Here is a 24,383-nt window from a genome sequence, read left to right as displayed (position 1 = left end):
CTAGAACTGTTTAATTTAGAACCAACCTACATTCCTAGAGTTCAGCCCTGGTAGGTCATTGAACATATGTTGGATGAAGCTATGAATACTAAATGCATACTAGCAATATAATAAACTCAAACTGTTTCACAGGCAAAGTATATAACCATGATCCCAGTCCTCATAAATGCCAGAGGAAATGTAATGTTTTGTTCACTTTATAAATTAGATAAAATAATAATTAATAATAATAATAATAGTAATAATACTCATGACCCAGGGGATTGATTCCCTTGATAGTATAGCTAAGAAACATTAGACTTTAAGTAACTGCAGAGTTAATGCTCTTAACTGTCAGCTCTACTAAATTTCCCAGGTGGTGTTTGCTTTTTTTTTTTTTCCATGAAACTCACGGTTATGGACCATTCCAATTTCTGCATCCTGAATGAAGCAGCATCATTGATTCACATTTCAACAAGAAGCATTGATCAACCGATATTAACAGCATACAATGTTAATATTTTCATTTGTCTCCTTTCCTTCTACCTTTAATTCATTTTACTCATTACAATTTTATCACCCTTTTTTATCCATGATATATCATAGACACTCTCAGTAAATTCTTCTTTTATTTATAGTTAAGATGTCTAGCCTGGCTGAGCATACCTAATGAAGTCATTAAAGACTTCGCTTTAGTAAAAGTTTCAAATTGATTGTTCTAATAATTTTTTATATGACTGCTGCTACATATATATATATGCCTATGGGCAAAAACATCACTGCTAGTTGATCTATTTACCTCATCTTTACTACTGATTAATATTTTTCCATTGTGAAATTATTTAAATATAAAACTCATCACTGAAAAATGTTTTCTTTTTGTTGTTCCTTTTTTCCTGGGTGGAGGGCATATTTTCTTTGTCTGTGTCTTAAATTCTTTATCTCTGTAGCCATTGTTTTCTTTAACATAACCACTAGCATTCTACTGGGCTTAATCTTCATACTAATTGGATTTTATGTCATGGTCATAATTATGAGAGAGCATGGAGGAATCAGGAATCTTGGTTTAGAATTCCATCAACATGATTGCAAACATACTTTCTTAGAGAAACAATCAAATATGATGTCACTGCAGGACTCTGTTTAAAGTGACTAAATTAGTACTCAGTTTGCTCTCTTTGAATCTTAATTAAATATGTATTTCTATGAGACCACAAGTCACAGTAGGTTTAAACATCTGTATTAGTTATTTGTCCATTGCTGTGATAAAACACCATGACCAAGACAATCTATAGACTGGGCTTATAGTTCTAGAGGGCCAAGATTCTATCATCACCACAGTGCAGAGGCATGGCAGCTCACAGCAGGCATGGAGGCTGTAGCAGGAAGCTGAGAACTCACATCTTTGACCATAAGCACAAAGCAGAGACAATAGGCTGAATGTGGCTCAAGTCTCAAAGTCCACCCACAGTGACATACTTCCTCCAGCACGGCCACACCTGCTAAACCTCCCCAAACAGTGCCAACACTGGGACTCCAGTGTTCATGTGGCTGGGATTATAGAGGTCATTTCTAATCCAAACTACTACAGAATCTGTTTAGAACTGGAATTATTTGGCTATTACTTCCTTTTCTGTTTTATCTGGGGAAAAATAGGAAAGTCTTTGAAAGTGAAATATACCTGGTTGCACTGTGAGATCAAGCCTTACAACTCACTCTTGTGTATTATCTCTTCCTATTGAGACTATAGGGACATAATGAAGAAAGAATGAGGTGTCAAGATGTTTTCTGGTTTAGTGCTGTGCTGTAACATTTTGATAAAGTGTCAAAAATGTGATCATCAGTTCTACCTACAAATATGGATAACTTCAATTGAGTATTTTTACATTCAGGGCTTGTAGTGAGCCAAAACCACAGACAATCCACTTCTACTGCAGGGACCAAGGCTTTCTAATCCTAAAACGAACTTTCAGAAACACACCTGGAACTTTATTTTGTGTGTTCTTACTTCAGGTTTTGACCTTTGGTTATCATTTTTACTATCACATATTCGAGCTACATCCCTATAATTCACTATTCTACTGAAGACCGCTTTGCTGTGGGATGGTCTGTATGGCAAATGTGTTGCTGATTAGTCAATAAATAGGTCACTGATTGGCCAGTGGCCAGGCAGGAAGTATAGGCAGGACAAGGAGGAGAATAAAGCTGGGAAGTAGAAGGCTGAGTCAGAGAGACACTGCCAGCCGCCATGATGACAAACAGCATGTGAAGATGCCGGTAAGCCACGAGCCATGTGGCAAGGTATAGATTAATAGAAATGGATTAATTTAAGCTGTAAGAACAGTTAGCAAGAAGCCTGCCACGGCCATACAGTTTGTAACCAATATAAGTCTCTGTGTTTACTTGGTTAGGTCTGAGCAGCTGTGGGACTGGCAGGTGAGAGAGATTTGTCCTGACTGTGGGCCAGGCAGGAAAACTCTAGCAACACCCCTTCTTGCTCCAAGTTTATGAATACTTACTTATGAATCTCAGACTAATCTTAGAATATTTCTCCTATGGATTATCCAGGACCTTTCTCCATCACCTACCTTCAGATGCAGCTATAACAGCAGCATAGGTGTGTGTGTGTGTGTGTGTGTGTGTGTGTGTGTGTGTGTGTGTGTGTATACAAATCAACAATATTCTCAAAAAGAGACAACTGCTGAAGCTGGTAAATGGCAAACAGAGAGGAGAATAAATTCAGCCTCTCTGAAACCAAGATGATCTGAGACTGTACCAAGCTTATATTTTTACACATTCATAGAGGATTTTTTTTTAAGTCTTCACACCTCTTGCTGCACATCACATATGGCCTAGCCATTTTATTCTTTCTTTCAAACTCTGCCAATGTGAACAGAATTTGGAACATGTTGTAAAGCATATGACCTGTGTGAAATTTCCTATTAATTGAATAAAATCTTAGACTTTGTTCTAACCAAATCACCATACATATTTGTATCTCAAACCACAAATATGGAGAGAATTGTAAATTTTTAGAGTTGAAAGAGGTTCTTTAAAGACCATCTGTTCCAGTCTCTCATTACACAGAGGTGTAAACTGAATCCATGAGAGGCAAAATGGCTTGTCCAACATCTGGTAAACAATAAAACTAGTAAACAGTGGAAAGAGTGAAGCTATCCAGTTGAACAACCTAGACATTTATAGATTTGACTCTATAAAGTTGTGTGTGTATCAATTTCTTTAAGCACAAGCATGCTTAGGCATATATGCATAAACATATGAAGTCAGCTCTTCTAACATTTGGCAAAGCTGTGCTTCTTGCCTGGTGTCTTCCTAATTACTGATATGGACAACATCATGTATCTGTCTTCTCTTGATTGTTGTGCATATGTTACTGGTTTGCAGTCTCTTGAAAGCAGTGTCTGAGAGAAGAATGTCTAAACAGTTAATTTATCTGGAGGCAATTCCAAAATCCAAGAGTAAAGAACAGAAAGGCAGAAGCTGCTACTGTGGGCATTGGGGGTTTTTCCTATTGGGGATCCCTAAGGCACTGCAAGAAAAGACTGCCTAAGAATTGACTCTCCAAATAACAGAAAACTGAGTCATTTATTTGTGGACTGTCATGCTCCATTGGCTGAGAACTGCCCCCAAGGAGAGGGTTAGTTTCATGGTTCCCCATGCTTATGATGTACGAGAATGGCTTGAGGCAGAGAAATATAGAAAAATGCCACTAGAGCTGTAGCTGAAGTCAGAATGTGTAACAGGCTATTGGACCAAGAACATATGATACAAACTTCCAGGGATACTAAACAATACCAAGCAATTTTAATATTTTATACATACATTTGATTCTAATTTAAAAATACATGTAGGGGTAAGCCTCATAGGATACTCATTCATTGAGCTATAATAAAGACAATTTCAGAGCACCCCATAGTATCCTATAACTACACTAGAGCCTGGAATTGGAGATATGTGCTTTGGTTCTCTTTCTGTCTCTCTCTGTCCTCTGCTTCTCTCTCTCTCTCTTATCTCTCCATCTCCCTCTCTATTTGTTTTATGTCACTGGCCAGTATGGGCCATTCATTCAATCAATATTAGCCCTATGTGCTATGCCCCTAGATGCTGGGTATGTAGCAGTGAACTAAAAGGACAAACTCTTAAACCAATACAGCTAATACTAGCCTCTAAAACAACACAACTCTGAAATAATATTCTGCAGATACTGATAAGTGATCTGAAGGAAATTTAAGAAATTGGGGAAATAAAAGCTGTGAGCAAAAAAGGAACAATGCTGCTTTAATTCATCTATAGTTGTCATGAAAATATCATTGATTATGTAACATTCAATGTGGGACACATTGAAATAATGATAGAGACCAAATCTTAGGTATAGTAAAGGTATATTCTTGACCCTACAGTCCAATTATAAATAATATCATTTCTGTATGACAAGAAAATCAAATGTTAGGGGGAAAATAATTACGAAGTAGTAGGTAAGAATTGCATCAAGCATACATACCAGTTTGTGGTTCTTTGCACAAATCTTGTCTCTTTAAGACACATCTTAATTTGATTCATTAATATTATGATACTGAAATTCCATGAAATTATAAATAAAATGTCAAACACTATGGGTGCAAGTACATATGCACATACACACACAGAACTACAAGCCAATGTTGATTTTTTTCATAGTCACTACCATTCCTGATTATGTGATGCCAATCTGATGGTTTCCTGGCTCTTTTAGAAAGTATAATATTGTCATCCCAGATTTGAATGGCTTTAGAGATGCAGAAATAAGGTAAATTACTTTGCAATTCAACTTTTAGATGATTGCTACAAGTATTCTTTTTGTATTTTTTAATTATCACTGGAGACTGAGCCTATTATTTCATAGGAAAAAAATAAAGAAAACACACAGAACTAAAAAGCACCAATCAGTGCCCCTGAACAATGATTAAATCTTAAAGGATTTGTCCTAGGCACATGTAGCCTGGTTATATATTTGGAACAGAAAATGATCAGGAAAGGGGATATTTGAGAAGTGATAATTATGGTAAACACAAGTATACATACTGTCTTTGCCAATTTATTCTGAAATTTAAGACTAAAGAAGTATAGAAAAATATGGATGGTACACAGAAAGATGAAAATGAGCAGTTGAAGAAATCTGTTCAGCATTGAGAGTGTCGAGTGCTATGGAAATTAATGAAATCAAGACAAATAGCAAGAAAACAAAAACATTAATTAAAGCCTGACTTTATGTACTCTGAAAGAGGCATATGGTAGGGAAATATTAATACATTCATTTTTGGGTTGAGACTGCAAATCTTTCAAAACACAACTGAAAAGCTTTGTATCTTTCTGATTTCATACCCTTTAATTTCTTGATATCTCCTAAAGAACACTGGGTGAAATGCATACATTTCTTCTGGTAAAGCTAAGAAATCTATTTACTCTTATATATTTTAGAGGATATCTGTGTACAGTCATTATGATAAATAAAATTTCAGGACCTCAGTCAAAGTCTTTAGGGAATTAGGTATCAGAGAAATCCAGCTGACCTGTGCAGTTTGTGTTATACTGTTGAGACGGTGGAAGGTTTAGGCTCTGAATACACAAGGGAGATAAATATGATATCTAAAATAAAAAGGATTCCAAAATGTTCATAAGTCATGCAAGAGTGAGTATGTTGTATATCCAACCCAGGTAAGGATGTTAAAATTGGAATTTGAAGAAAATGTATTCAAAGAATTATAAATACACCACAACAAATTAAAACAACCAATACACTAATAAAATAACAAAGTAAACAATTCATAAATGAAAGTTTGAGGTTCTAAAACAAAAAAAGAATGCAAAGCACAATTTCAGAGGTGAATTTCAATCATGACCTGGCAAAAATCGACAATACCACTAAAAGAATATATTTCATGGTGTTCAAAACTAGTCTTCTTGATTTTGAGACATAGAAGTCTCAAGTCCAGGATTTATGAATTTCAATGATTTTTCCACTGCTTGATTAATCAACAATATTGTCCATTATTACAATAAAAAAAACCTAGTAAATACTTACCTCCTACGGTTAATGTAAGAATGAAATGAGTTAAAAACAAATACTTAGGAGAGTGCCTGCCATGAAGTGAGGGACCCACACATGATGATGCTGTCTTTGCTCCAATTGGCAGTCTACTTGTGTATCACTAGAACTCCAAGAACATAGTAGCTGTGTATGTTCTGTTCAGGTTCCAGTCCTGCACCTGCCCAATGCAAGTTATCCTATAATGTCTAAATGGATGAATCAGTTAAAAAGGATAGGGATCCAAAAGCTCTATTTGCTTCATGTCAAAAAAAAAATTCAAAAATATTCAAATGTCCCTTTAGGAATTAACACCATGAACAACGAATCAGGTCAATCAGAGTCATTTAAAAAGACTGTGAAAGATATGTACTAATCCAAGCCAGGAAACAATTTCCAGCCCAGGTAGACTTACAACGCATCACTCCTGAATCACACATGTCAAGTGCTCAAATCTCCCAGCAAACTGAAAAAGCAATAAATGGCACATTTGAACTTTGAAAGCCTCTTTTCTATGCTTGCCCACAAGTATATGGCAAAACCTTCTGTATTTTGTTTTCTGCTTCCCAGTAGGCTATAGGGGCATTGAAATGAAAATCAGAGACTAATAAGATGGAGTAGATAGAAAGAACTACTCAGATAAAATCCCATCCACTGACAACAAATAGGCAATACTTCTGACTATATCATTAGATTTACTGCCTAACACCTCTATGTAATTGAGCCCTGGGATGGGTAAAAAATAACAATGTTCAAACTAAATAATGGCTTAAAAAGCTGTAAAGGGAAAGGTCGACAGATGAAACATCGCTATGATGTTTGGACAGAGCACCCTGAAAAGAGCCAGTTAAAAACCAGCAAGAAGGTGTGTTCACCACTGTCAGCAAATGTTAGCCACAGTAACCTGCACACTTAGGATTTTACCATTGCCATCTAAAGCAAAGGCCCACTTTTGAATTAGTGTGAAATACAGTGGCACTTTTAAATCAAAAAGTTTTGAAATGACACTCTACCTGCAAGGCACAACATGAATGATTGCAGTACTAGCAGTTCCCATGGCAACCTCATCTTCAGTTTCCGAGGTCAAAGGAGTTTCAAGTCCAATAACGAGTGAATAGAACTGCTGCTTCTGCTCCTTTTAAATTTTGTGCAACCTTTAATCTGTGGACAAGAAGAGACATTACAATGAGATTTGGCTCCATGTCTCCTTACGGTCCCTGAATATCCACCTTTAATTAAATAAGAACAAAATCCACTTGTGGAAAATATGGAAGGAAAAGAAAGAACACCAAATTATCAATATGAAGACAAATAAGCCTCATAATTCTATTTTATTTTGAGATAGGGCTTCTCTATACAGACGATGCTGGCTCCAAAGTTCAAATTCTCCTGCCTCAGCCTCCTCAGTGCCAGGATTATAAATGAAGACCAACATGCCTAGCCCACTTCATATTCTGTTCTTTCAAACAATACATAGGCAAGGACAAGGGCTGGTATGCCCCTGTATTAACTGGTAATAAACAAGAATCTCTCCTGATTTGGTAGGAATTAACTTGAAGGCAGTAGAAGAGACCTTGATTTACAAGATCATTCTCTGTTCTTTAGTATCCTGTCTTGTTATTTTTTTCCCAAGAAAATAATATATCAAAAAAAAAATTAAATAGAGAAATGTCCATAGAATGAGATAAATAATGTGAGCTTTTGCAGGCCTTAAGGTGAACTCTGAATTTCCAGATTGGAATTGTATAGGAAAACTACAATTACTCTACCAATTCATGCATTTCCTCGCTGTACTCCATATTCTATTTTAAAATTGTGCTACAGTACGGACAGGACTTTTGTGGTTATGCTCTCAGAAGGTTCATGTACATGATCTTGGCACAAAGTGTTATAAAGTAAGAGACGATGAAATCTGAGAAAGGCAGGACTCATTGGGACCTCATTCTACCTTTGAAGGAAATGTTCTCAGAAGGGATTAAGGTAAGCTCTCAATGGACCCATGAATCCTTACAAGAGTGATTTATGACAGAAAGTGCTGACTCACTCATCCCTTGGCTCCTATCTGCTATTGTCTCTTTCTCTTGCATGTACTCTTTCCTTCTGTTCAGCTCAGGGTTATGCCAGGGTCTGTACCAAACTGTTTGTACTTTGAGTTTCTAAAACTATAACCTACAACAAACCTTCTTTTCTACATTGAGTAGCTGCCTCAGGTAATTCACAGAATGAAGAAAAATTGGGGTAAAACTAAAGGCAACCAAAGGACACAACTCCAGTGTCAATTGAAATATATCTTCCCAATTATGAGTTGCTGTCACCTGGATTCACATAGAGAAATGCAAGACAAAATTAAAAAAAGAGGAAGAGGCTATATTGTTCTCAGGAAAATGGATACAACTAGAGACGATCTAAGTAAATTAACTTCGTCTCAGAAAGATAAATATCATTTGTTTCCTTTTATGCATGGATCCCTGTCTCAAAGAGATTTAAAATCATACAGGTACAGATGACATGAAAGCAGAAGCAAAACTGCCTGGAGGAACAAAGGGAACCAATGTGAGGGGACTTGGGAGAAGGGGTGGTACTGAGGGATGAGGGGGAACAGGCTCACAGTGTGTCATGTACTTACACAAACAGGGATGAAGGGCTGACTTAGTGGTACTGATCTACTAAGTAATAGGAAAGTCACTGCCTTCTCTTTTGTCCCCATCAGTGACCCCACTAGATAATTCAACCAGTGCTCACACAAATGCCTCTAATTAACTAAGTGGGTCAAAAATCAACTCAAATGTCATGAATCTTGGAAAGAGACTGGTGTGAATGACAGCATGGGAAGGATGGGGTGGGGAATAAGACTAATAAAGACACATTCTGCATATATGTGTATGAAATGTTAAAAAATGATTAAAATAAAGAATTTACAAATGCATAGTAAGTGATTTTTTTTTTTATATTGAGCCAAATTAATACTCTTGGAGTGAACTTACTAACTGTAGTTAGTATCCTAGGCCTTCAGTAAAAACTGATGAGTCAGAATCTGCAGATGAGTGTAGAAATAGTATAATGTTACCTGTATTAGCAACCTAGTCCACTAAAGTCTACAGATAATGCTTTTGCAAAGGATTTTATTTATGTGCTTGCACCAATCTGAAATAATTTCATAATCTCAAAATCTTCTATTACATATCCATTGGGCTGGTTATTTTTATGTCAATTTAACACAAGCTAGAGTTATTTGGGAAGAGGAAATCTCAAGAGAGAAAATGTCCCCAGTAGAGTTGCTTGTGGTGCATTTTCTTCATTCTTCAGACTATTGTGGGTGATGCCATCCCTGGGCAGACTGTCTTTGGGTTCTATTTAAAAGCAGGGTGAGTAAGGCATGAGGAGCAAGCCAGTAAGAAGTATGTCTCCATGGCCTCTACAACAGCTCCTGCCTCCAGGTTCCTGCCCTGTTTGAGTTCTTGTCCTGACTTCATTCAACGATAGACTGTGGTTTGGAACTGCATTCTGAAACAAACACTTTCCTCCCCAAGGTCATGGTGTTTTATATCAGCAATACAAAAATCTAACTAAGATATTTACTTAGGTGATGCTATTTTGCAATAAATCTAGTGAAAGACAAAAATTAAATGAATTTCACTCTGTTACCAGAAGATTACTACATGCCCTCAGTGCTTCCTGTCATCCACACATTCTTTCACACATCTTGCAGGCAGCCATGCATGATACTTATTTGGAGTATCATCTGCTTTCCAGATGCAAGGGACTTGCCTAAATGAACAAGATACTGTCTCTTGCTTGTAGGAGCTTATGCTCCAGTGGAGACAGCTAGCCACAACTTCATCAACTATAAATTATGCCTTTATTGTGAAAGGATGAAACTTTCTGGCTTAGAAAGCTCTTAGCAAGGTGATGTCCCCCTCCCCTCACCTTGGTTCTGAAGGCGAGTAGAACTCTTACAATACACCTGACAACCACTTAACAAAAACAAACTCCAGAGTCAGGAAGCTGGCAACTCTGGCAGTAACTAGCTGTGTAGTCCTAAGTATTTCTTGGCTTCCTATGAAGGTTGTTTTGGGAGAAATGTCCTGGTTAAGACTATGAAACCTGTTTTAAAACTTTCTAGTACCCCACCAGTTACCAGATATGATGACTACTACAGCCTCAATACACACACATCTATGAATATGCATATACATTATAAATTACATTATAAATGTAATGCAAGTACACATGTGGAAACCCCTAGGTGTTTTTTTTATTTATTGAATATAACCTGAAGTTTCTCATATCATTCTCATGTATGTCAGACACATTGTGAGCAAATACAGGCTTCTGTAAAAATGTGCTCTTAGGATTAATTTACTATACCTGGCCAATGAAAAACCTTCATGTCTGCCAGAAAGACAAAAGAAAAGGAGCTCTCATCATTAGAGAACTCATCCCTCTTTTGTGGCCTTAAATAGATCCACCTGTGATAGAACCAGACTTAATACATTGTGAAGACAAGAGAGATCCTTGACCTGTGATCTGCTGATGAGGCAGAAAGGGGTTTGTGTCTCTAATTGGTTGTGTTCAGATACTCTTATAACATGAATGGTGATTAGGGCATTTTGGATAAACAGGATGTGCTGATCAATGAAAACTATTAATGTCTAAAGAGAATGATCAGAGTATTAATAATTAATTTGCCAGGGTAATGTCATCTCAGATCTAGAGATTGATCTACAATGTTAAGCAGTTTCTAGGAGCAATTAAAACTAGCTTAGGAAATGTATCCAGTTACAAGACCAAGATTTAGCTCATGATAATGATACTATTTCAGGGCATATTCTTTGAAGAGTTCAAGATTCTAAAGATGGAGAAATTCAAGAACAGTGTAGGCATTTATTTACATTCGGGTGATAAGGTTCACCCTTAATAATCAGAAATAATGGTGTCCTTGACAGTCATTTTTCTAGTGGACAGGATTATCAGAAGCAGTAGGTTTTCTGAAGGGTGCTGGAGATTCATGACCCTCATGTGGGATTGTGGTGCAGGATAGAAAGTTTCACAATTTCAGTTTTCTGGCCAGCGCCAAAAAGAAAGGTGCAGGATAAGCTGAGAGTTATGGTAGCAATAGATCTCCTGTGCAGCTTTGAGCTCTCTCTGCTTTATTGGAAGGTGGCTGCAGCAGAGGTAGTATACTATGCACTAACTCTGAGATCTTCTCCAGGACTGACACATAAATCCTGGAGAGGATGCTGCACAATGAAACAGAACTTGGTTATTTTTCTCTGAGGAAGACGGAGATGGATAACTGAGAAGTCTACATTTTATATATATATATATATATATATATATATATATATATATATATATATATATATACAATCCCATACCAAGTGAAATCTCCCCCAATGGCTACACTAGTAATTGTACACAAGGATAAAACACTGGAGAAACTACAAAAGAATGATTCAGACTGTCATTGAGAGCCTTGGCTTCTGGGACTGTATGCTCACAGCCTGGCCATGTGCTAATATATGTTCTGGCCCTTGGTTAAATTAAAATTATGTTGGCATTCAAATGGTGCTGATTCAGTGCATGTTGTGGGGACAGGGTTAAGTGGTAGGTATGCAGAGACAAGAAAGGTAGGCCCTGGTCTTCAGTGAGCTTCCAGTTTACTTGTGAAAGGCAAATAAACCAGTAATTATAATTCCACACAAAGCATCTAGTGAGTCTGTTAAGGAAAGTTGTGAAGGCAGAAAAATAAAAGGGGGGAAGGTATCCAGAAATCCTTGGGGCAAGGTCTTCAAAAATGTACTTCAGAGGGGCTGCATGAATCAATCTTAACTGTCAAATAATGGAGCAAAAGCTTCCTAATCTCAACTACTGGGAAAATCAACAGTCAAGAAACGGATCTCAGTGTCAGGTTGTAGAGACACAAAAGAGTAAAAAGTGCACCCTGTCACACCAGCATGTGCTCTCATCTTGAACTTATAATTCTCCAGCTGCATGGTTCATCTACAAAGTAACTGGAAAAATATACAAATTCGGAGCTTATTGGAAAGATTAAGGAGAAAATACATGATCCTCTCAGCGTTGGTACTGTCCTAGAGTTGGCTTAGAAGTCATCCTTTTTAAAGACAGCTGGGAACAGGCTGTGGTTAAGAATACGAAAGGAAAAAGTTGCTAAATCCAATGCTAATTTTCCATCAGTCTTCGTGGCATATTACACGTTTTGAACTTGGGCAGGAAAGCTAGCTCAGTCAGAAAAGTACTTCTCTCCCAAGAATGAGGACCTGAATTTGGATCCACAGAAACAACATAAAATACTGGGTATCATGACCTGTGTCTCAGGAACAACTTCTACATGCATAGACTTTCAAACTTGCTTTAGAAGGGCAAGCATAGAGCTAGAGCGGAGGGATAGAGCTGGAGGGACAGGATCCCAATCAGCTGACTTCCCTGTGTAGAGATCTGCTGTCCAAGCCACTCCTTAGAGCAATGGATATTTATTTCTTCTCTTTTTCTCTCCTAGTCAACAAGGCAATTATGTCCCCAATTACTAAGCATGCTTTTAATTTATAATGCAGTTTTCAAGGCCTCTAATCATGAAGACAAAGCAGGAAAATGCTGGATTTGAAATGAAGCACGTTTCTTCTGGTTTTATCATGAACCATGTGGTTTGGGGAGAGTTAATTGTGTCAGATATTCTGTAGGTTGGAAATCACACATCCACCTCTATCTGCTACCAGAGGGCATTCTAAAGTAAACCAGAATGGCTTGTAAATGCTTATTCTTCCTTAGGCTCTGATTCAAATTTAGCTTTTTCCACCCCCTTGCTCCTCATCAAACTGAGTTCTTAAATTTAGGAAGGAATGGCTCTTTGTTTTCTCCTTTGATATTAAAGAGACACATAGAACAATAGTTACTTGTTGGAAAGGGAGTCACTAAATAGTTGGCATGTAAATGGAAGAATAAATGTACCTAACATCTTTTGTGGATGTACTGTGTTTTTATATTCACTTCCCATTTAAACCTTTGCAACTACTCTGAGGTCAGGTAGCACTGTCCTTTATAGAATTACAGCTTTGAAAATTAGAATATGAGTGTGTATGGAACTTTTCCAAGGTCAAATATTCAGAAATCAATACAGGCTCTATTCAAATCCATGTCTTCATACTAAAGTAGTTGACATTTTGCTATAAGCAATGAGCTCTTTTTTGGAAAGTAAAATGTCTTTTAAAGTCTGACATCATGTTCTGATGGTGACTCTCTCCTCTACTTCTGCTTTTCTGCTGTCTTCTGCCAAAGCCAAGCTGGACTATCAGTAAGCTAAAGGATAGAACGTGTATAGCATTCACCATGCAAAGCATAACGTGGATTTTAGGGCTGAGTCTTTGTCAGAACGCTACAGTTCCCAAGCATTAATTCAGAATGCCTCTCCCACATGTGTAGGCACAACAGGAACTTTGGTTTTCTCGCTAACTATTATTTATTGAGAGCACTGGCATTTTTAATTCATGAATTTAAAAGACGGTCATTTGAAGTTGCATTGTATAGTTGATCGCTTTCTAGCTCTACAATTGGCTACTGAGGGGTGCTGTCAATCACAGTGGTGGAAAAGCAGTGAACATAAACGAAAACATGTAGAAAAGTGGGATTCCACAGAAAGCAATGTGCCTAACATATAGATGGAAAAATGGAATGTAGTCTGATCTTAAAATCAGTCAATCAACAGACTTTTTTATGCAAATAGTAATGTACAAATTACAAAGGTCAAGGTCTCTACTCACAAAACATTTTAAACTTACCTGGGTAGATGAGATAAGTGACCATACAAGTTAGCTTATAATTAAATAAGAAGTATAGGTAATCTATGTGTTTTATGGTTATACCATCTGGCTTAAAGGTTCTTGGATACTGAAAACTCATGTTTCTTAAGTTAGATCATTTAACTTTCTCTTTTGTATTAACTTTGTTCTCTAACTACAACTCTTCAATTCCTATGTGGTACCCAACCCTGCCAACTTACTGGAGATTGTAATGATTAGACTGCTAGTAATGGTGGGAAAAAGACCATTGCTTGCTTTAATTGTTAGCATTGCTTAGGGCAAGAATGTGAGGAATACTGGTAATGTATTTGAGAAGTCACAGCTAAGATGTGAACATGAGTGAGCTGAAATTCTTCATGTACCCCCCACTCACTCTCTCAGATGCTGATTTTGTTGATATCAACCAAGACCACATTGGAGAGGACCTCAAGAAATGGTGAACCCCAGTCACCATGTAATTAAAGAGTTTATAGGCAAATAGTACTTTCTATTTCTGTTGATTCTATATAATGATTATGTTAAGCAGATACATTCTATGGTAGAAGGCAGCTATGCAATATTAATTTCAATTTCAATTGAGAGTATCAGAATTCCTAAAACTGGAGTTACATGTGGTTGTGAGCAACTCACTGTGGGTGCAGGGAACTGAATTCAAGTCTCCTGGAAGAGTAGCACGTACTTTGAACTGCTAACTCATTCCTTCTGTTCTCATTCCAATTCCTTTTTTTTTTTTCTTTTTTTATGAGGGCAATAGTTCTGCTTGGGACCTGATGGGTTTGAAGTTCCAAGGAAGAGCAAACAGATGTTTAATAGCAACTAAGATTGATGAGGTCTAAGAAGTTACTGGTTTATAGAAAGAGTTGAAGCGGTATGCCCACTCATTCCAATTCTTGAAGGATCTCTTTCATCTAAAAGTACTATCAATTTCTCAATGCAGTTTTTCCTCATAAACATTTACTTGATATTGGACTTTTATACATGGCTACTGAGGACCCATCTGTAAAAATCAAAGTATTCCTAATAATCACAATGAGTATTAAAAATACATCACTGATCTAAACTTCAGAATAACTGGGGTCCAGGCTCAGTGGTAATACTGTTTCATTGCACAATTTCCTTCAACAGTTAGAGAGTGCTGGACCAGAGCATTAAGTTTACTAAGACATTGAATTGCACCGTTATCTCAGAAAAGAGCTGTCTCTTCACATTTAGTTAAATAAAAAGCAATCACCAGGCCTTTGTCACCACTGCAGTTCCTATATTCTCAGTTCCTCATCTCAAAAATAGTTTGAGATACCTTGCTTTTAAGTTCTGCACACAGTGTTACAGGAATTTGAGTCCCTAGCTACAAACACAGACTCACTATCCATACCTTCCACTAAGAAATAGCTTACTGTACTGACTCTTAGACTTTTGTTTAACTTTTAAATATATTAAAAGGAATATGTAAACACAGCTTTCTCACTCTCATTCCTCTCAGGGAATGGCTTCCCATGCTAGGCTTTTTCTATGGTTTCTTAATATTGAAAATTAAGTTTTTCTTATATCTATTTATTAATTTTTTCTCTTCTATTAATTTACCTTATGGATAAGAATTCTTCTCTATTACACAGTAATTTTCAGTAACAAAAATACCTTCTTTTACTGTTTTCCAGATTTAGTTATATCATGTAATTTGGATAAAAAATTCATCTGAGCCTCATTGATTGCATTTCTTTCCTCCCTCCTTCCTTCACTCTCTCTTTCTGCTATTTTTGGCATTAGTGATTTCTTTATCTAGTTATATTTTAATTGTATATCATGTATTTATCCTGATTTCTCTATCACAGTGGATCTAGTCAATAAGTTCAAATATACATGGTAGCATATCAGCTTTAATAAGTGCCATGAATTCAGGACAATGAGGTATTGACTATTTTTAAAGACTCTTTTTCAGTTTATGTGTATGAATGTTTTGCCTGTAAGTATGTATGTGTACAATGTGTTTGACTGGTACCCACAGAGGCCAGAAGAAGGAGGCCTCATAAATGAAGTTAGAGATGATGGTAAGCCACCACACAGATGCTGAGAATTGGACCCAGGTCCTCTGCCAGAGCACACGTGCCTTTCAACTGCTGAGTCATCTCGCCAGCATAGGCATTGAATATTTTAAAAATTCTGTTAAAAAAAAAAAAAGCAAACAGATAGGGCTCAAAACTTCTATAATTCACTTGAAAACACAAAATTTGTCTAGTTCACCTGAAATGTTATTCATAATTTTCCATAGAGACGAAGCTTACATGTATGGAGAACACATAGCAAAATATAATAGGAAATAATCATCACAAAAGAAGGTATGATTCAAACCTTCAGTCATGGTGGTAATGCAATAAGGGAACATAATACAAAATTACTACAGAAATGATAAATAATAGACACCTCTCACAGAACTTCTTGTGGAGAAGTAGTTACCTGTGTATAAGCTTTAAGTAACATAATCTTTAAAATAACACTTAAGGAAGGCAGCAACACAATTTTCATTTTAAAGGTTAAGTAAATTGCTCCTTATTAGCTTTCTGAGGAAGAGACTAATTTTGAGTTTAAATATTTCCTTCCTAAGACTATTGAGGTATATTTTACATAGAGGCATAAACTATTTTGTTGTATAGTTTGATGAGATTAAAATATGTGTGTGTGTGTGTGTGTGTGTGTGTGTGTGTGTGTGTGTAAAGTCATACAACACTGCCACCAGACACAAAGACACAAAGAATACTTCTATCCTGCTCAGCAGTGAATTATAAAGTGTCACTTTCATGGACATTTAACTACTCTTGAATTTACCAAAGTAGCTATGTGGGGCCAACTATAGCCTATAAAAACAAAGCTTTCCTCTTTCATTCTGATGACTCTGATGCTTCATCTTTGCATTAGAGTGTCATTGCTATTTCACTGTGTTCTCATTACAATAAAAACAAGAACAAGAGTAAATTGTAGCTCAGGAAAGAAACATGCCTTGTGCCTCACCCTTCTTCCTCTCCCTCCGAGAGCAGTGTTAATTGATTGGCACTCATTCCTGCTTAGCCTGAGGGCAGCCCCAGAATCTTCTCAACAGAGCATTTCAAATAGACACGACAAAATCAATACATGTTGCAAATAAAATAAAAACACCTTTGCTCCCCTTTGGTAGTTGAGCATTTTGGCTGTAGCGTCATACCAGGCAGGTCTAAATCCCAGCTTTACCACTTAGCTGTTGACCTTGGGCAAGTCATTTAACCTCTGTTAACCTCACTTTCTTCTTTGGTAAAACAACAGTGAAGATGCAGAGTTGTTGAAAAGAATATGAGAGAAAAATATTTATAATTGGAGTTTTCTAGAAAATGCTGAGCATGGTTTTGAGCAGGAAAACTTGTAGAAGGAAGATGGGCAAGGCTTGGAGTCATTGGGCATTGGGAAGAAACCAATGCAGAGAGGAGTGCCTAATGCCACAGGGGAAATTCTTAGATTCCCTTCTGAATGAGCAGGACAGGAGAGAGAGTTGGGGACTAGGGACCAAAGGCGGAGACCAGAAGCGACATTCTTACCCCTGCTTTCTGAGTACAGGAAAGCAGATTCTGTAGACTCTTGGGCTCCTACCACAAGCAGAAGAAATAACATTTCTTAAGCAACCATCTCACGTTTGTTTTCTTCCTGCCCACTGGAGTGCTGCACAGTGCCAATTCTGCTAAACTCCCAAATAAATCACTGTTAATGAAGCGTGTTGCAATACAGACAGCAACAGGCATTTTTTAATCACCTAAACTAAAGAAGAGCTAAAGGTAAGCACAAAACACTCTAATACCTAATACATTAGGTGTCAGATTTAAAGAGGCAAGAGCCGTGCAACGTTCAGGGCTTTTACTTGCACGCACTTAGTGGGGAAGCAAAGCTTACTAGTATATTTATCATTATTCACAGATTGCCGATTGCTCGGACAGGCAAATCAGATATCTGGGAGCTTAAAAGAGAGTCTGTACTTACTTCATCAAAACCAGAAGATTTTCAGCAAAAACAGTCCCCAAGATTTCTATGATGGTCTATACCAATAAAGGGAATAAATAAAATCTTACAAATTATTCAGCGAATACTAGCAACAGGCCTGGGGTTGATAGAGCAAGGAACAAAAAAAGATCTACCTCATGGAAATCATTTTGTTTTGCCATGAAACAAATAATTAAACACTATGTTAATCCAGTAGAGCTGGAACATAAGGGCATAGGTACTAATTAAGAAAATATATGGTCTTTGTTGAAAAACCAATGTTTATTCTTGATTTTTAAGACTTTGAAGCTGTTTCCTATCTTCTACTTTTTCATATTTAAAATAGAGATATTACCACAAATTTCAGAAGTTTATAGAGAAACTTAGGAGATATTGCATATAATGTTATATCACCATAATGCACAAAGAAAAGAATCTATTACCAACACTTTGCTAGATTAGCATAATTCCTTCCTATATTCTAAATCATTCCTCATACTCACTGGTAAGTGTAGCTACCACTCATCATCAGAGAAGCTTCTCATTTCAACAACAAATGGAAAGCATCAAAGAAAATAACAACTGGACACATTGCAGAGATCAATAGATCACAAGGACCCAGTCCCAAAGGATACATCTAAATTACAATTACTGCATCTGTAGCTTGAGGCTCATCACAGAAGAAGGGAAATAAAAGATTATTAAGAGCCAGAATACCAGGTAGTTTGCTGTAAAACAGTCTTTCCTAGAAATGTCTACCTAAACAAGACTGGAAAAAAGGCAATGTCCATGGAGATGTTAACATGGAATAGAGAAAGCTTTCTGAGATCTCAACCCTTCACAAAGAACTCCAAGCAACAAATGACTGTTGGTAGAAGAAGACTTAGTGATACAATCTTAAGAGTTTTGTTCTACTTAGTGCAAATTTGGGTCTCCTCTGTGATAAAATGAGCAGGATTTTAGGACATGCAATGACCCTCTGCTCTTCATTTAAGACACCAAAACAAAATGTAAAAACAATAAACCAAACCAGGCAAAAACAGTAAAATCTCATTTGTTTGGATTCTGTGCTATTTGATAGAACAGAATATTATTTTGAACAATCATCTCAAAACTTCAGTGGACAAAAGATCTGCCCAAGATTGGTTCTGTCAACATCCTGCCATGGAAATGGGAGGGGCTCGTTGGGTCCCACTCATTCCTGAGGATATTTGCAGTTAATAGTTTTATGGAGGGGGAGACATTTCCATTACTAGTAAGTAGCCAGTGATAAGGGGCCCATGGGGGTAAAGAAACCCTCACTCATGTTCCTATAAACAGTCTTAATAAAACTCCTCAGGTCACAAAAACAAAAACTGATGGGCAAGTGGAAAGGTTAATAGTTTGGAGAAGAAAAGAGATTACTGAGTGTTAGAGCCAATCAAGAAAGTGTAATGGAGACAGAAATATGATCAAAATATATTATGTACATATATGAAAATGTGATACCTATGGTTATGCATAATTAAAATATATTCATGAAAATTATGGAAAATCCTGTTGAATATTTGTATCTTATTTGGACATTGGGAATCTTAGTGAATTAGACCAATTCTTGTCCTCATGGAGTTTACATTGTAGTACATATTTTAGGTTATTTTCTTGAACACTTTTTTTGAACATTCTAAGATTCTACTTTCTTTTAAAACATACTTTTGTTTTACTGTCCCTTTATCTATGAATGTATTTAGATGGTGCCTTATTTCTCTTCATCAGAACAATTCTTAATGAATTTTTATGCAGTTCAAAAAAGTTGTCTAGTGGTATGATTGACCATTCCTTGGGTATATGCCCAAGAGTGGTATAGCTGGATCTTGGGGGAGATTGATTCCCAATTTTCTAAGAAAGCACCATATTGATTTCCAAAGTGGTTGTACAAGCTTGCATTCCCACCAGCAGTGTAGGAGAGTTCTCCTAGCTCCACGTCCTCTCCAGCATAAGGTGTCTTCAGTGTCTATCAGCATTGTTTGTAATAGCCAGAACCTGGAAACAACCTAGATGCCCCTCAACTGAAGAATGGATAAACAAAATGTGGTACATATACACAATGGAATACTACTCAGCAGAGAAAAACAATGACATCATGAGGTTTGCAGGCAAATGGATGGATCTAGAAAAAATCATCCTGAGTGAGGTAACCCAGACTCAGAAAGACAAACATGGTATGTACTCACTCATAGGAGGATACTAGATGTGGAACAAGGATGACTGGACTGCTACTCACATCACCAGGGAGGCTACCTGGAAAACAGGACCCCAAGAAAGACACAGGGATCGCCCAATGACAGAGAAATGGATGAGATCTACATGAACAGCCTGGACATGAGTGGGGGTAATGAAGAGCGAGGGTCGAGGGAAAGAGAGCTTGGGGGAGCGGGAGATCCCAGCTGGATCAAGAACAGAGAGGGAGAACAAGGAATAGGAGACCATGGTAAATGAAGACCACATGAGAATAGGAAGAAGCAAAGTGCTAGAGAGGCCCACAGAAATCCACAAAGATACCCCCACAACAGACTGCTGGCAATGGTCGAGAGACAACCGAACTGACCTACTCTGGTGATGGGATGGCCAAACACCCTAATTATCATGCTAGAAACCCCATCCAATGACTGAGGGATCTGGATGCAGAGATCCACGGGCTAGGCCCCGGGTAGAGCTCCAGGAGTCCAATTAGCGAGAAAGAGGAGGGTTTATATGAGCAAGAATTGTTGAGACCAAGGTTGGATAAAGCACAGGGACAAATAGCCAAATGAATGGAAACACATGAACTATGAACCAATCGCTGAGGGGCCCCCAACTGGATCAGGCCCTCTGAATGGGTGAGACAGTTGATTGGCTTGATCTGTTTGGGAGGCATCTAGGCAGTGGGACTGGGTCCTGTGCTCATTGCATGAGTTGGCTGTTTGAAACCTGGGGCTTATACAGGGTCGCTTGGCTCGGCCTGGGAGGAGGGGACTGGACCTGCCTGGGCTGAGTCTGCCAGGTTGATCTCAGTCCATGGGGGAGGCTTTGCCCTGGAGGAGGTGGGAATGGGGAGTGGGCTGGGGGGAAGGGAGGGTGGGAGATGGGAGAACAAGGGAATCCGTGGCTGATATGTAGAACTGAATTGTATTGTAAAATAAAATAAAATAAAAAAGTTGTCTAGAGGCATCCTATAAATGAAAACAAAAACTACTTAAATAGGCTGTTGCCTCCATTTCCGTGTGTGTGTGTGTGTGTGTGTGTGTGTGTGTGTGTGTGTGTGTGTGTGTATGTGTGTGTGTGTGTGTTTTTCCTAAATCTGAATCTTGGGTAGGAAATGGGAGGAACAACAACAAAAATCACCAGCTGTTTTTCTTTCTTGAGCATGTGCCAAGGAGTAGTTGCTACCTAAAGGGTTATACAGATTACCAAACAATCCCTGTAACTTGAAGTACATTTGTCAAAGAGGCTGATGGGCTTGAAAGTGAATGAGAGTCACTCATTTCTTCAACACAATTTCTGCTGCTTCCTTCTGGCCCAGTAAATGGCCAGTTTCACTTCTGTGTGTTGCATCAGGGCAAATATCAGTGACAAAGAGAAAGCAGGAGCAAGAATCCTACAAATCTCCCTGAAAATGCTGCCTTTCTCTGCATTGGTGGGTAGACTTCCCCATGAGTACAGAGACCAACCAATGAGATTGAATTACAGCATCTATATTCAAAATGATCGGCATACTAAAGAATTTGCTTCCACCTGATAGCAGCAGAAGAAATTATACATGTGACAGTTTTGAAGGTACTATATATTCTCTTATCGGTGGGTGGTTATCTACCTAGTTAGCTTAATTATTCAAAAGAGTTAGCAAGTAATAAATACATTCTTTATTTAATCAGGATGACTTAGACTAAATTGGGCAAATGATCTAGGTTCTGAGAAAATCAGGTTTCAGGGCTGGACTGCCACTTATATAACAGATGTCTCTGTAGCTCTGGGGATGAAATGAACATACTGCCAATTTACTTTGAACTATTCTATTTATGATCTTATTTAAAATGCCATGGGTGATCATTTCCACTTATAAAGTGATTTTTTTATCCAAGAATGTCTAAATGACAGTGTACTAATTCTTATCCCAAACATATTGGGATAACAGCTAGATGGAAATATTACAACTTTTGGTAAGGAAAATAGACAAAAATGATCACAATGATTGGCTAACATTTAATAAATTAAGAAGGAATATACACGCTTTTGTATAAAGTCAATTTCAAGGTGGAGGTGATGGTTACAGTGGTGAAGTCAGCTGATCATTGTAACCTAATTGTCAAGTTTACACTCAGCAGTGATGAGACATATCGCTTCATGATTTCACTGGATGGGGAAATAATACTCTTTTGTCATACCCTTTCAATTCCTAGCCACAAGGTGATTATGAGAAATGTCAGGCAACTACTGTATTCTACAAAATAACAAACCAATGATTTCCAAATGTTCAAAGACAGAAATTGGCATGGAAAGTCTCAGGAACTGCCATGCAGTGATAGGGACTAAGAAGAAATAGAAAGCATAAATGATGACATTTTGGGTTGGACCATGGAATTTAAAATGTTGAAACTTCAAATAAGATCAGCTACTTAATTAACAGTACTATATCAATGACAATTTCTTGGCTTTGTCTATTATACTTATGTATAATATCAACTTAGAAGTAGGGCAGAAGATCTATGAGAACTTTCTAATAAATTATTTGAAAATTTTATGGTATTGGTGTGTGTGTGTGTGTGTGTGTGTGTGTGTGTGTGTGTGTGTGTGTGTGCATACATGTGCACATGTTCATGCTCATATGGGAACATGTACAGACATATATGAGGTACTTGCCATTAAGCTAGATGATCTGAGTTTGATCTCTGGGACCCATATAGTGTTTCTATTGATTCTCCAAAAGCAGAGATATCTTCCCAATGTGGCTGATAGTGTTATTTGCCTGCAAAGAACAGGTATCTTACATCTTGGCCTATAGAAACTAAGAGCATCATACAAAAGCTTCTGAGAAATTAGAGATGTTTGGCATTCCAAGACACTATCATTATCATCAATGTTAAACTTTGCCACAGAACTAAGTTAGACTACTGGGTGATCAAACTAAGGTGTCCAAAGAACCAAATTTACCCTACTAGTAATAATACCAAAAAAAAAATGTAAGAATTGAATATGCAGAAGAGCAAATAGATTTCCCCTAAATTTATCATTTACTACTACTGCAATATTTGGCAATTAAATGTGACTTGTGTGTAAAGGACAAACATATAAAAATAGCCATAGTAGCTATGGTGGATTGAAAGAGAAATGTCTATACCCTTAGGTATAGACATTTGAACACTTGGTCTCTAGTTGGTGGTCCTGTCTGAGGAGGGTTAGGAACTGTGGACTTGCTAAAAGACGTATGTCACTGGTGGTGCCCTTGATAGTTCACATCATCATCTGCTTCCTGTTTGCTCTCTGTTCTGTGTTTACAGCTGATGATGTAACCTCTCAACTTCTTATTCCTGCAGTCATGCCTACCATTTGGTGCCATTCCTCCTGCCATGATAGACTCTTATCCTCCTTTCTTCTAGAAGTTACTTTTGGTCATGGTGTTTTATCAGAGCAACATCAAAGTATCTAATGCTGTAGCACAATGCAGTTGTATGCTGCAACTTTCCTGACATCGGACTTTGTCAAATTAGCAGTCCAAAGATGTTGTTAACAGAAGATATTGTAATAATTTTATTTGTAGAAATTAGTGTTATGCCCAGATCACAAGGACCCCCAAAAGACCACCACAGAGACCAAATCTTGTATGTAAAAGCTAAGAGCCTTCGTTTTAAGCTCCTTTCAAGCTCTGGGGCTTGGTCCCTCTCTCTTTCCGACCCAAGGGTGAGCAGAGCCCCAAGTTCAGGTGGGGTGGGATTTTTAATCATAGCAGAGGTTGGGGTGAGGGGATTTCCAGAGTTCAGGACCCTGATTGACTGACAATTCTCTAGGGGCATCTTGGTAAGAAGGGGAAATGGGTGTGTACGAGGCTCAAGGACATCTGGTTACCTTATTTAATGGTTGGAATGTTTGGGATGTTAGGTATTTCTTTATCACTGGGTGGATCCCTGGGTGGTATCAGTTTAAGGCTTTTCCTGGATCTGGGTGTTGCCTGCCAGTAAACCTGTCATAGAAGCTGTGTCTAGGCCCCTGAGCCTGTCATGGCAGCTGTGAGGTCAAGCTGTTTGGAGGCCCCTCCATAATTAGAAATAGTTTACGTATTTAAAAAACATTTTATTGAGAATGAAATTATAATTTGTAAGACACAAAATTTCAAACTAATTCTGTTTCAGAAATCTGACAAACAGCAAAAGAAAAAAATCCAAAAACTTGAAGTTATATCGGGAAAATTAAACTGCATAGTATTTTACAAGCATATGCCTGCACACAGTTCAAGTTTTTATTTTATTATCTTCTAGTCTCTCGCTTACTAC

General features: G+C 37.6%; 1 protein-coding gene across 7 annotated transcripts in view; it reads right to left on the bottom strand.

Annotated features, from left to right (window-relative positions):
- Positions 1 to 24,383, bottom strand: part of LOC128099428 (contactin-4) — a 1,007,148-nt gene that overhangs the window by 513,635 nt on the left and 469,130 nt on the right. For all 7 annotated transcript variants that reach the window (XM_052721339.1, XM_052721341.1, XM_052721340.1 and 4 more), the window contains one exon: positions 7,078 to 7,225. In XM_052721339.1, coding sequence (XP_052577299.1) covers positions 7,078 to 7,132 — 55 coding nt within the window. In that variant the 5' untranslated portion in view covers positions 7,133 to 7,225. The remainder of the gene's footprint in view (positions 1 to 7,077; positions 7,226 to 24,383) is intronic.

This window comes from Peromyscus californicus, unplaced genomic scaffold (assembly GCF_007827085.1).
Source record: "Peromyscus californicus insignis strain IS unplaced genomic scaffold, ASM782708v3 Scaffold_6__1_contigs__length_162567912, whole genome shotgun sequence".
In the NCBI taxonomy this organism is placed as follows: Eukaryota; Metazoa; Chordata; class Mammalia; order Rodentia; family Cricetidae; genus Peromyscus; species Peromyscus californicus.
This window is presented reverse-complemented; position numbering and strand designations above follow the sequence as displayed.